This window comes from Varanus komodoensis, unplaced genomic scaffold, assembly GCF_004798865.1.
Source record: "Varanus komodoensis strain SLA01 unplaced genomic scaffold, ASM479886v1 scaffold2, whole genome shotgun sequence".
NCBI lineage: Eukaryota > Metazoa > Chordata > Lepidosauria > Squamata > Varanidae > Varanus > Varanus komodoensis.
Window position 1 is genome coordinate 56,361,598 of NW_025335568.1, and position 14,424 is coordinate 56,376,021.

General features: G+C 49.8%; 1 protein-coding gene across 1 annotated transcript; it reads right to left on the bottom strand.

The window, feature by feature from the left end:
* Positions 1–606: 606 nt before the first annotated feature.
* SIX2 (SIX homeobox 2) lies at positions 607–14,152 on the bottom strand. The gene is made up of 3 exons (XM_044429052.1): positions 13,593–14,152; positions 1,025–1,530; positions 607–662 (listed from the first exon to the last, which is right to left on the bottom strand). The coding sequence occupies exons 1-2, from the start codon at positions 14,150–14,152 to the stop codon at positions 1,227–1,229; spliced, it is 864 nt and encodes a 287-aa protein (XP_044284987.1). The 3' UTR covers positions 607–662; positions 1,025–1,226.
* Between the last annotated feature and the right edge of the window lie 272 nt (positions 14,153–14,424).

The window sequence follows — 14,424 nt, forward strand, 5'->3', positions numbered from 1 at the left end:
AGTTCAGCCTCTACAGGTCATAAATTGGCCATAAAGATGTGGAGCTCTGACAATGGCTTGTGATGCAAAAACAGCCAGGTGATGGATAAATATGTCCCTCTCCAACTCGGCATCCTCCAGATGTGTTGGGCTGGAGCCAAATTGGGGATGGGAAAAGTTACAGTCCAACACGTCTAGAAGCTGCCAAGCTGTGGAAGGCTGAGCTGATGTGTGGAATTTGTTGCTTCTAGGAGGGTCTTTAGATGGCTGGCAAAGGGGTTTATCCTGGGGATAAATCTATCAGTGGCTGCCAAGCAACAACATTATATTCAGAGACCACCAGAGGGAGGCAACAATGGGGAAGAGTGACTGCTTCCCATCTGGTCCTGTGGCCCAAGATATTTCGCTGCCTATGGAGAAAAACAAAATGGCACCCAGTCCCATTCCATATAGGAAAGCCAAATGGACATGCAATTGAATCTTACTTTAATACTGCAGGTGGGTCAGCATTCTCTCCCGCATCTAAGGGCAGCAGGCTAGTTTTGGGAGCATGGGCAGGCCCCCAGCCCCCAGCCCACGCCTTGAAGCCCTTGTTGCTGCCTCCCAGTATCTGTGGTCTGAGGCTGTTGCCTCACTCTGCCTGGTGGGAGGGCCAGTCCTTTCTCAGAGGCCTTGGTTCGCTCCTGTAGGAAACAGAGTGCTTGACTAGAGCAACCTTTCATCTGTCCCATCTCCCATGCCTTAAAAAGTTTCACCTGACTGCTCCCTGCATATCAGGTTGAGGCACAGCTACAATGGGCAGCTAAGAATTTGGCAACTTGGAGATCAATTACCAAGAAACTGAGAGCCCTGAAGTTGCTACCTGGCACCCCCAGCCATTCTCCTAAATTAGCTTCTGCATTGACCTCTTTGGCCCTCTTCTTCCCCACAAGAAATGTCCTAAACACAGGGTGTTCTGCTACTCTGCAAGCAGCTTTGCCAAGCTGTCTTTTTATTTAAGACTTCTTTCCCGAATGACTTGCAAAGGTCTTGAATTTTACAGTACCTTCCCAATAATTCAATAGTCAGCTGGCCAGCCATTTGATCCAAAGTGAGTCAACAGATCCAGAATCAACAGTTTGCTGTTCCTTTCAAGGTTTCAGAGAATAGGTATGAGATTTTTGTAAAAAGAAAAGTACAAAAAAGAAGACAGCTGAGTGGGAAGCCTGGGCTAAAGGAACAGCACATCACTGATGCCACAAGCATGTTTAGGAGCCAAGGTCAACCAGGTTAGAGGACATCGAGTTGAGGATGGAGTCCTGCAGACTGTGATGGTGCAGAGGGTCCGCACTGGGTACCGGAATGGCACTAGGACCCTGGGGGTGACCTAAGCTGTGGAGCGGCTGTAAACCTGGGTTCGAATTGAGCAGCAAAGCAGGGCTGGAAGAAGAATGATCTGGGGTCCCAGAGGGCGTTTTCTCATCTTCAGAGCTGCCCAAAACTGCCTTGTTGCCATTCAGAGAGGAAGAAAGCGGGTTGTGGCTGTTGGAGCTGGAATTTTCGTTGTTTTCCCTAGAAAGAGGGGAGAAAGGGGGAGAAAGCTTAGACAGCCAAAACGTAGACAGACCTAAGCCCCTTCATATAATAAGGGGCCAAGCACCTGTGACCCTGCAGGTGGTACTGGATTGCACCTAGCTAGCAGTGCCAATGAAGAGAAGGACTTGGAGGGCCAGAAACTGCCGGCATCTCTTGATGCAGATGTTGGCTTAGTCTCATGCAAATTTCATTTTGGCTCATTCCCCCCACCCTCCATATCCACAAGGTCACTGGACCTTCTTTCAAGCCAAGAGTGCAAGGAATCTGTGGCTCAGTCCCACACATGTTTACCCAAAGGTAGCCTCATTGTGCTGATGGGGACTTACTCCCTAGTAAAAGAGATGCATCTAGACTTAGCCATGTCTAGACTGGCTGAGAGTGATCATCATCATTTTATACCATCCAATAGTCCAAGCTGTCTGGACAGACCACCACAAAAGATAGCATACAATAAGAACACAATAAAATAGAATTACAATACAACATCAAATACACTACAAACATTAAAAGCCACCTTTAAAACCAAATTTTAAAAGCTGCAACAGTTCACAAGACATGTTAACATAATGTCCCAATATAACATAGAACTAATACAATGCCCTGTTATAAAAGATATCCTTAACCTGGCACTGAAAAGATATGAAAGTTGGTGCCAGGCAGGCCCCCGAGGGTGTGGAATGGGCTTCCACGAGAGGCCTCAATGACCTATCGGTGAGGGTGTTCAAAGATAGGCTGGACATGCACATAGTGGGCATGTCAGGAGCGGAGCCAGCTGGTGCCGGAGGTCAGACTAGATGGCCCTGGAGAACCCTTCTGATTCGCTCTGTTTTATGTTTCTATGTTCGTTCTGTAACTGTGTGGCTACCACTGAAAAGGCACTTTTCAGGTTTGTTGCCATCAACCATGCCTCCCTTGGAAGTGAAGGCCCCAGATTAGTGTATAGGCAGCTTGTCACTGGGAGAGGCATTCTGCCAGGTATTGTGGTCCCAAGTCATGCAGGGCTTTATAAATTAAAACCAGCATGTTGAACTGGGCTTGGATGCATAGAGGCAGCCAATGCAAGCAGAGCAGAATTGGTGTTATATCTTCAGACCTTCTGTTCTTAATCTGGCTGCTGCATTTTGAAAAAGCTGTGGCTTCTGGACAGTCTTCAAGGGCAGTCCCACATAGAATGCATTCTAGCAATCCGGTGTAGAGATTAACAGAGTGTAGGTTACTGAAACCAGGCTATGCTATCCAGCTGGGAGCATAGCTGGGCCATCAGATGAAGCTTAGATGCAAGCCATGATTCACTTAAATTCCACTGGTTTCAATGGGCCTACTCAAACAGCACTAAGTCTGGATCCAGCCCAGGGTAATTATGAGTAACGCTTTAGGTCTCAGTCCCATGGCTGGCTGAGAAGTGCTGGGAGCTGTAAGACTTTTTTTTTTTTTTTTTGGTCTAACACGCATAGGATTTGCCTTTAATGCAGTAAATGCTGCAACAATCTTGCAGATTGTCCCTTTGAAATCACTGGGACTTGCTTCTGGGAAAACATGAAGTACATCAAGATAGACTCAGATCCACTGGTAGATTTCTGGCTACTTTGAAATAAATTGGCAAAGATGCCAACTCTCAACTGCTTAACAATAGCAGCAGCAGAACACCCCTTTCCTTTCTTATTATACTGCTGAAATGAAGAAAGCGGGAAGTTCTTATCTTCCCAGGGATTTAAGTCCTTCCATCTTCATTTTAAAGAAGTCACTGTGTTTAAAAACTTTGCACTGTTAGTAGGTTTTGGTTTGGTTTCTATTTTTGTTTTACACTGTAGTTTTAAACGTGAATATTTTATTTTCTCATGTTGCTTTTTATGGCTTTAATTGCTGTGAATGGCCCAGAGAGCTTCCGCAATTGGGCGGTACAGAAATGTAAGAAACAGATAAATCTTCAGGAGTGAGCTTGAGTATGAGAAGCACTATGCAGCTCATACAGTTCTGGTACTCAAATTCCTGGACTCAAGAATTTCTGGTGTCCATCTATTGCACTGGCCTCGAGTTGCTGGATGTCAAGAGCCTGGCTTTTTAAAAAATAGACCAGCAAGCCTGAGCCTAAGCACACCTGTAATGCTACTTTTGTTCCCTATGATCCCTGCTTAACCCTTCACTGTCCCTTTAAAATCACAAGAAATTTCTTCATTGAGCTTCTGCATCATCCCCTCCTGCTCACAATTAAGTTATCAACAAGCAGGGCTATTGACTGCTTGGAGATTTTGTTATATTTAGCAGAATATAAGCATCATATTAGAGAACGTAAATTTTGGAATCTCAGCTGAAACGACTCCATTCCCACCCCTCACTGGCTTCTTCCCATCTGCAAGCTGCTGAGAATTAAACGTGTTATTCAACTCAAGTCCAGTTTGGGATGCAGGAACCTGAGGACGCAGGCTGAAATCCTGAAATCAGCTAGGCTTTTAGGGCTGACTTAGGCATTTGGGGAAAGTGTCTAGTATTATCCCAGGAAGCAGGAGTGCTGTGTTGTGCTGTAAGAGATGAGAGAAGGAAGCCTGGCTGTTCTACCGTGGTGGTTCAAGCCTGCATCAGGCTAGTCTGAGCTTAAGTACCACTGTGTGGAATGGGGCTTCCTCTCACGTAAGCATGCAGTCTTAACTGCGTTTCCCATTCCCTCCTCCTCCCCTTTTCCTCACAAGCTGTTGCTGATCCCATGCAAGTCACACTGGCTGCCTTTGTGACTAAAGCAGCAGGATAAAAATACTTTAAACAGACCAACAAGAAAATAATAAAGCAAGCGCTACCCCGCATGCCCTCGTCTAGACGCAGTCCCCCAGGCCTGCCCGGCCCGCTTCACAGGCTTGTTGTGAGCTGACCAAGCCATGACCCCTGCGCAAGACCCAGCCCGAGCGGCGCTGGTATTTTTACGTCCGCGGACGTCACGCCATCGAGCAGCAGCAGCAGCAGCAGCAGCGTAGGAATGCGCGCTCGCTCGGGAGGAATCTCACGGAAGTTGGCCGGAAAAGTCAGCGGCACCCATCGCCTGCGGGCTGCGATCCCTGGAAGGCGGGCAGAATGCCGCCCTGGGCTGTTGAAGCGGCCTGGGCGCTGCGTGTGAGCTTCCCAGCGGCGGCGAAGAACACGCACCGCGATTCCTGACCCACCCTCAGGAAAGCAAGAAGGCAGCGCTTGGGCACCGTCCAAGAGGCATCGTGCGGGAAGCAAAGCTCAAGAGGAGAAAAGCTGCGGGTCGCGGGCAGCGCACGGAACCAACGCGGAGGCTTTCTGACGTTACTTTACTTTCTGCTCTACACAACAGGGCACAGCGCAGGCAGTCGCCACTCTCCTCTGAGCAGCGCCAAGCGGTTTGAGTTCCGGCCTCACATTCCAGTTCTAGAAGCTCTCCAATTTTTCTCGGTTCGCTGGACAAACTGACCACATCTAGCGGGAGCTCGGCCTGTGTCCTCCTTCCTCCGTGGCAAACAGCACTAAATCGACGCAGCCTAGCTGTTTCCAGGACCGCCTTTGCCGTGGCAGCGACCCGAGGCACGGGAGCAGTCCCGGATGCGGCCACGCTCCCTGCAATCCGCCACGGATTTTCCAGAGCGTTTGCCAGAACTCTACCTCTCACTAGGCAGTCATGAGACTCAAGGGATAACAGCGGTGTTTTGCTAATGGACTCTCCCATGCATTCAAAAAGTACCCGAACTGGAAATAGACAGCAGATAACCCTTTACTTAGGCAGACAGCCAAAACAGATATTCTTTTAAATCCGTCTCTACTCTTTTGGTTCGTTTTGCTTTTACTGCAGATGAGGTTCGAGGGTGTCTGATCCAGATCTTTAAAAACCTCCTTACCCCCATGGTAGGCTCCCAATCCTAAGGGGGATGGGGGTGCAGCTAATCTGGAGTAAAAAGGAAAAACCACAAGAACAACCTCTACACACAGGCTTAAGGTCTGTTTTGGCCCAGCTACATCTGCTTGAAATGGGCACTGGATGAGAACAAAAACTGAGCAGCAGTTCTGTGTTAAAGGAAATCATGGGAAGAAAGGGTAAAAATCCAGCTTGCACAGTCTTTTCCTGTGACCTCCCCTGCCACACGCCTCTTTGGGGTAGGTCGTGGGGCCTGTTTGTGACTGGCCCAGTAGAAAATGTGACTTCACAAAAGAAAACACCAACTTCTCTCTCCTGTCAAGATCAAGACGTCTTTGGCAGGAGGAGGGCTGTTGGTTAGCGCTCCAGCGATTGCCCTAGAAAGGAAACAGATCCTGGTAAGTCGCACAGATGAGGCACAGATGTCGCCATGTTGAGTTTTCTTCTCACATTCTCCACTTTAGCGAAACCTGGCTATCTCGGTCGGGCTTACAGGCAATTCAAAGCCAACCTGTCTGCAGTCTGGCTCTGGGAACATTTCCCCAAGAAAGTGGGGCGTGGGGGTGGAGATGGGGTCTTCCTGACTTTCGTGCACCTTGCTTCCAAACAAACAAGGCTGTGATCCCAGGCATGCTGATGTCCAACCGCCTCCAGAGAAATCGGCAAGATTTACTTCCAGGGAAGCATGTATAGGATGGATCCTGTCCTGTGGCTTATCACCAAGGCGATGGACTCAATTGCCAGCTAAGAATGCTTAGGATCGCAGCCTGACACTTTGTTCAAACCGCAGCACCATCCTAAAACATCTTTCCTCAGACAGACATCCTGGTGCATTAAGTAGGGCTTACTACGCAACGCTGTGCCTGCCTGCTCAGAGTTAGGCCCCATGGAGTCAGTGAAATGCCCTCCTTGAGTGAGTGGGTATGAGGATTGCAGGTTTGGTCCATTCAGTGCTGCTGCCCCGCTGCCTGAGAAGCAGAAGCAGCTGGAAGGAGGGATCAATAAACAACTAGCAACCCGGCCCAAGGTGGGCTTACTCAAAAGAACTTCCCGATGAACCCAACAGGATTGGGCCCCCTAAGTTTGCACAGGGCTGCTTCTGAAAAGCACTGACACACCTGCAATATCGACCATGTTTGGGCCCCCAGTATATAAAGTGCTGAGCTTATATATGGGAGCAATCCTGCTTCATTGGATGCATGAAATGGGCAGAACAACCTCATTCCATGGACACTCCATGCATGGGATGAAGCAATCCTCACGTACCAAAGTTTAGGCAAACAGAATGTGCTTAATCTTCCAGGTCCCACAAGTCTCTGAAATAAGCTCAGTCGAGCACTTCTAGAATTAAAAAAAAAAAAAATCAAAGCAACTTCTGTATTATAACAGATGAACATATGACACCAAAATCAAATTGCAAGGGTTCTTTTAGCTGGTGGCCATTAATGGGCATCTTTCACCAGTAAGACTTCCAATCCCTGCCCAGTGTCCCAGCACATTTTAAAGTCCCATAGAAAACACAACGGGTCCCTCTGCTACTGCAGACTACTTTTCAAAAACAGGTGAGTTTGCTTCTGAAGAAATATGCTGTACCTTTGCACCTTGGATCAAAAAGTGCTCCTAGATTCTGAAGAAGTTAATGGGGCTACCATAAGCCTCTGCCCTTTGAAGTCAACAGGGCTACTGGAAGCTGGTTGCGTGGATTCCCACAATCTTTACAGCCACTTAGAAACATTCATCTTTGTAAGAGGCCTTTTTCTAACATTCCAAAGCTCCCCACAGGCTTTCCCATAAGTGTGTTTGTTCAGTGATCTGTGAGTGTGAGATACTTGCCCCCATATTGCAGATTTGGGATGAGATTGAAAGATGCAAGATGGCCCAAGAGACCACCTGGTGAATTTGGGGGTGTGGAGTCACTGCTCTTAACTACGACGGCACAGCGCACTTTGGGGTGTGGTGATGAAGAGGGGATGTGTGTGGATGTGCTTTATGTGGCACATCGCATTTTATTATCCATGATGACTGGGAATGAGGACAGTTGCAGCCCAACACATCTGGGGAGCACCAGATTGCAGAGAACTGTGCCACATGTTCCCGAGAAGCTTGTGGTTCTTTAAATGTGTTGCTTTTTAAGGTGCCACAAGAAATGTAACAGAATTATAGCTTCCCCCCCCCCCGCACCCACCCAGGAAAACAAATATTCCCCTGGGTACATAAATATTTGTCCTGAAATGGATATCACATGAAATATGATTGAATAAGATTATAAGTTTATAAAAATGCAACCCTTTATTTAAAACGCAGATAAACCAACTTGTTTTAAGTGGGCATCCGTATTGATGCCTTTGAGGCTGATGAGATGCCAGTCCGAGAATTTAAGGGAACCAAAGATGGGAGTCCTTGTTCAGTTCCATGCGCTACCCAGTTCAGCACAAGCCAGAAAGACTTGCACTCTAAGCATGGTTGATTTATTTGGAGTAGGGATCCCAATTTTTGCAAATTTTTTTGCTCCCTCTTATGGCATGTTTCCTGAGAAGTCAGACGCACCTGGTTCAGGATGATTTACTCCCAAGTTAGTAGACAAAAGAAGACTGCTTTAATTTGCTCCCAAGAAAGGCACTCCGACTGTAGAATAGATCCTACTGTTTTTAGTGAGACCCAGAAAACTGATCCGATTTCTAGAATGGGCTTCGAACTGAGCTGTGAAGCTGAATTACGCACTTGATCACCACAAAACGAATATCCCTTTTTCCATCTCTGGCAAGGAACCCCCGCTGGCTCTCCTCCTCTCCATTTTATCCACCGAATAACAACCCTGCGTGGTAGGGCAGCCTGCAAAACCCATTGAACGTCATGGCCCAACTGCGGACTAGAAGCCGGATCGCCGGAGTCCCAGCCCTGCGCTGTACCCCCAAACCTCACTGGCCCTCATAACAACGGGGCGTCCGCTTCGAGGGGCACAGCAATGTCTTCGGGCTTACCAACCTACAGGTGTCCTTAGGTAACCCTCGCGGGTTAGCGACGAGCCGCGCTGTCCACGGAGCGTCTCCCGATTCCATTGCAGCCTCGCGCCCGTCGGCCCCACATTCTTCGGTGACAGATTTTGATGGCTTTAGCGAATGATCATTCAGCAAGCCAGTCCTCTGCAGCTCTTATTCGGGTGCAAAAGCGACACCCCTGTTAAGCAGGAGGCGGGACGTCTGGTCTGGTCTGCGCTTCGCTTCTCCTTGGAAAAGCGGAGAATCGCGGGATCCTGCAGTTAGTTAAGGCCAGCGCGCGCCCCGGGCACCTCTGCGTCGCACCGTGTTCCTCTTCCTTGGGGAGTTCACTGCGCGCGCGGAGAAGCGGCTTCGTTTGCGCTGCGCCGGTTCGTCCGAGAGAGTCTGCCTTGCACCTCATCAGACCTGGACTCGGCCACCCCCTTGGTCGGCCCCCCGCGAGAAAATGAGGCGCCTCGGTCTGTTTAGCGAAGCTCTTGCAGCCAAGCACTTCGAAGATTCGAGGCTCGGGCCTACGCGATGCAGATCGGCACAAAAACGGCACACGCTAATTTATGTCTTTAAATGCAAATGTAAAACAAGCAGGAGGAAGCCCGCGCTCTGTGAACTGGGTCCAGATTTGCCCTAGAGCAAGCGCGCGGATGGGAGCGTCCCACGGTGGCCTCCCAGGCCCCTGAAAGCGCTCCAGCAAGAGTCGGGAAACCGCTTCGGATGGGATGAAAGGGGTGTGGGAGATCCCCTCGCGACCCAAGCGGAGGGAGCTTCCGCCCACCGAAGGCCCTTTCCCCTCGCGAAAGGAAGATCCTGATTCCGGCTCCGTAGATAAAACCTCCCCGATCCACGTATGTATTAGAGGGGCGGGAGAAGCTCCGACCTCGAAGCGACTCCTCTGAATCAAATAAAAAGGTAGCTATTGTGGGAAATGGTTCCCAGGAGGTGGCGGAGACTCGGGCAGCAAAGTCTGCATATGTTTCCTCGGGAGTAAGTGGCTTTCAAAGCCGGAAGGCTTACTTCCGAGTAGATCTGCCGAGGCTCTAGCTACTTGCCGAAGCCGGTTCTGCCTTTCAGCTGTGTCCGTCTGTCAGCATCTGAAAGGACGGCCAGGTCGGCGGCACAAATGAGAAACAGAAACAAAAAGCAAAAGCGAGCTTTAAGGCGCTTTTACGCCTGGGGAAGAGAGCAGGAATTGAAATCATCTTGGTGCGGGACTTCTAAGCGCTCCGCGTGGTGAAGTTACTTTTTACATTCATCCCTTCCGCGCACAAAGTGTGCAGAATCGACGTGGTGCTATAACCATCTGCTTCGGATTTACAGCGGCAATCCCACCCAAGTACACGTTCAGCGCAATCCTATGCGCGTTTGCGCAAAAGTTACCCTTCCCCGCTGCTCCGTGGGGACGCCTCTAGCCCGTTTGCACAGAACTGCAGCCTAAGGCACAGTCACTACGAAGTGGGAACTTACTTCTGAGCAAACGTGCATAACGGCATGGTATTTCTTGGGAGCAAGCCTTGGAACCGTGACGGGACACCTGCGCAAACACCTGTACAGCATTAGGCAGCCTCGAGGGTTGTGGGTGGGCCCCAAGTCTGAATCCACTTTTGCATGTAAATCCAGCTGACCACCGTCTACTGCAATCCAGATTCTCTAGGGAAAACGCCAAGCGCTTGGTGTGTTTTTGTTGTTATGTTTTCTTTTGGATGGGAGCCGTAAACTGCAGTAGAAGTAGGTTGAACCAGATGATCTGTTTTATTAACCCCACATGTTGGTGGAAACAGAGCAGCCGCTTTTTTCCTGGGTTTCCTACCATCGCTGGCTTACTAGAAAATAATATATTTGGATGGACTCATTGTGCGTCAGGCTATGCCAAAAAGCCCAGTGGATTCAGTAATCTCTCATCTTACGGTGGTTAAGAGCACGGGTCTGGGGCTCAGGCGACCTGGGTTCCAGTCCCCGCTTGGCCATGGAGCCAACTGGGTGACTCTGGGCCAGTCACAGACTCTCAGCCCAACCTACCTCACAGGCCTGTTGTGGTGGGGATACGACTGAGAGCAGCAGCAGCAGAACAATGTAAGCCGCTTTGAGTTCGTTGTAAGAAAAGGGTAGAATATAAATGTAATAAAGGATAAAAGATAATAATAAAAGTATATCTGAGAGCAGTGTCATTGGGTGCTTCGGTAGGCCTGATTCACACATGTTCTGTCTGTCAGGGCTGACACTTGCCCTGCTGGCTATATGAGTAGGTATTCTGCTTACCCAGAACATGGTGAAGAAATTATACTGAGCCTTTTCATGTATATATCAATCTACATATGCTAACTAGCCTCCAAGTTTTTATGTTTAAAAATAAGTATGATATTTTCCAGGCTAGTTAACATGACTTTCTTTTTCAGTGGTAGCAAAAGCGGTCTTGTCTAACCAGGTTTGGGAAAGACATCTATTGGTTACGTAAGAGGAGAAAGAGGGAAAGTATTACAGCTCAGCAAAAACAGCTAAGACCACCAGAATCCTTTGAAATCAGCAGGCAAGGCTGCAGGGCAGGAAGGAAGGATTGAAAAGTGGGGTTACAACCTGCAAAGCTCAGTAAACTCAAAGCTCAATGCCAACACCTAGTTTCATGTGGATTTCTTTAAAATTCCACTCTCCTTCAATGTAACTTGTTCCTATGTAAACAGACGCAGACTGGAGAAATGGGATTTGCTAGAAATGGCTGGTCTCCTACAGGTCCAAATTAATGCTTACTCCACCAGCATTGTTCTTGTCTTGTACGGCGGGTTATTGGAATAAGGAGGACCTGCTTAATCCAACCAATGCTGGGCTGCAATAAGACTGCAAAAGGCATGGCACCATCTTTCCACTCAAAATAGGCCTAGGATGGATTTCTTGGCGGCCTCCGGACTCCTCCGCATTCGAATCAAATGATGGGTCTTTTCTCTGGGGCATCGACAGTCTTCCCCTTTGCCTGACATCCTAATGACTCCAGGGTCCTCTGCTTTCACAGGTTTTTAGGTTGAGTCTTGAGTTTTATCCAAAGGCTTCCTAGTTTTGGAATAGCCATGCTAAGCTCTGTATCCATTTGGTTCTGCTAGACAGGTCTTATACTTACCTGGGAGTAAGTCCTATCAACAGCAATAGGACTTACTCCCAAGCAAACAAGGTACGGTTTGCACAGGCACTACCTACAGTATTCATGCTTCCCCAGCAGTTGTTGGGTTCATTTTCTCTGCAGCAGGCTGGCACCACAATTAGCCTTCACCTGAAATTGGTTGGCTGACCCTTTAACTATTATACAGGCTTGTTTATCCACCAGGGAAATGAGGCCTGAGTGTATTATTTCCTCCCAGGGAAGGCCCAACACCGAAGTAATCGGGGCTACGACTGCAGCCTTACAATGCCTGCCACTGGGCTGCAGCTTGTTGACACACTGACTCCTTAATAGCAAGAGAAGTGCCTTAGGTTGCTACTCAAAAGGTCGATTGCTCAACAGCTGTATCTATCCCAAAAGTTGACTTTAGGAGAGGCCGAGAAACAAGCACGTCACCAGCACTGCTTGTATCAGATCGTATTATGCATTATACACAAATAGTCTGCTTAAAATTAATTGATGAAAGGGGTCTCTAACTGCATTTTTCAGTTCCACAGTGCATGATTATCACTCACATCTTCCTGTGGTTGGAAACTCCAGCAACCTTCCAATTTACACAGAAGTAAGTCACAAAGAAATGAAAGAAACTTTTATATTTGGTTAGATAAGCAGTCACACTTAATTTATACTGAAACTCCTGGGATTTATTTCCAAGAAAATTGGGGGGGGGAATTAAAGGATGTGTGCCCGAAACATTTTTTTTTTTAAAGCCTCTCTCTCCCTCTCTCTTTAAAGTGGGCAGCATGCAAGGGAAATTCAGGGGCTTGTCACTGAGAAGTGAGCTAAAGATTTACAACTGATCTCCGGAAGCAACTTAATTATGATCAGCGGGATGGGTTAACATTTATTGGCGGTAATCATGGCTTTAAACACACATTTGCAGCCATCAGTTCGAAGGAGGCTTCCTTTGGGAGCTGGGGGCCTTCAGAGTCCATTGGCGCGCAGCGTCCCCAGCTAACCTGACAGCGCTTCATTCTCCGCTTTAACCCGCCGCTTGCTCTATTGCTCCCATTGAGATGAATGGAGTCGCTTGAGAAATCCGAGTTTGGTTAGAGATCCTTTAACTAGTGCAACACAATATTTTGTAAGGGAAATAAGAGCTATCATCTTCAAAGAACTGCTCTCAAAATAAGTTTTGGTAAGAATACCATCTTACATTTCACAGTATTCAGGAATAAGTTTACTTAGCAAAGGGTATTAAAATGTGCTCACCTTTTCTGGAGAAGGACTAGATGTGACCTTAAGGCCTTCTAAATTTTTTCTGTGATTCACTCAAGATAGATATAAGATAGAAAAATGCATCAGGATAGATATCCTGTAATATTTTCATTTTTCTTCTGCGTGAGTAACGAAATTACTTACTCGATGGGTTTTTATTAAATAAGCAGCTAAATTTGAATTTCATGTTGAACAGAAAGGATTTAGATGTACTGAATCTTTAGGTGGAGGAAGCAAGCAGGTGTCCACCTCTTCAGGAAAGACACTGCAACCATTTCTCTCCCATTCACTTTAGTAGTTAGTTCCATTTCTTCTAAATCCGTTTTCCCAGGACATGGCTGGGAGTCCAAGCCGGCCGCGAGCCGTTTATAGATCTTGGACACAACTCGACTGCGCTGTCTTGTGAAACCAGTTGTTGTCCTGTCTCGTCCCCGCTCCCTTCGACCAAACGAGCTCCCAGCAGAAACCGGCCGCGGATCCCGCTGCGCGCTCAGTTCCAGAAAACTTCCAGCCCCGCTTTTAGTGAAGCGATGCGAGAGAGACTCGAGGGAACGAAGCCCCGGGCCTTTTTCACAGCGCTGTTTCTGCCCCGGCCCGGCGCCTAGGGCGCTCTAAACAAATCCCAGCCAGGGCCTTCGGGCTGCTTTGCTCCGGCGTGAGTACGAGGAGGCTTACGCCCAAGTACCCTCCACTGGGGCCGAATTATGAGGCAACCCGAAGAAGAAGGCGCCGCCGCCGCCGCCGCCCCGCGCCCCAGCCAGGAGCCCTTGGCCAAGCTGGCCAAGGCGAAGGGAGCGAGCGCTGTACTTACTCGTACCTTTCCTTGGCCTCGGCCGCCCGGTCGCGCTGCCTGCGGTTCTTGAACCAGTTGCTGACCTGGGTGGTGGTGAGGCCCGTGGCCTCGGCGAGCTCCCGCTTCTCCCGCGGGGACGGGTAAGGGTTGTGGGCGTACCATTCGCGCAGCACGCTGCGGCTCTTCTCCTTGAAGCAGTAGCTGGTCTCCTCGCCGTCCCAGATGGAGCGGGGCAGGGGGAACTTGCGGCGCACCCGGTACTTGCCGACGGCCCCTAGGGGTCGCCCCCGCAGCTTCTCGGCCTCGATGTAGTGCGCCTTGAGCCAGAGCTGCTGCAGCTTGGGGTGGTTGTGCGCCGAGAACTGGTGGCTCTCCAGGATCTTGTAGAGCTCGCGGAAGTTGCCGCGGTGGAAGGCCACCACGGCCTTGGCCTTCAGCACGCTCTCGTTCTTGTGCAGGTGCTCGCAGGCCGGCAGCGACCACAGGAAGCGGCCCAGCCGCTCGATGTTGCCGCCCTGCTGCAGCACCTCGCAGACGCACGCCACTTGCTCCTGCGTGAAGCCGAACGTGGGCAGCATGGACATGGTGGCGCCTCCGAGGCCCGGCCGCCGCCGCCCGCTCGCCTACCGCATCTGCCCTGGCCGGGAGGGGGCGGCCGCTCGGGCAGCGCCCGCAGGCACCGCCTGGGAGACCCCGGGCGGCGGCGGCGGCGGCGGCCGAGGGCGAGGAGGAGGAGGAGGCTGGGGGTGCCGGGGCGCAGCCGGCGCGCTGGCGACAGGGCTTCGCCGCGGGCCAGCCAAGCACCGGCCCGAGCGAGCGCCGCTACTTACGAGTGGAAGCCGCGGGCCAGGTCAGC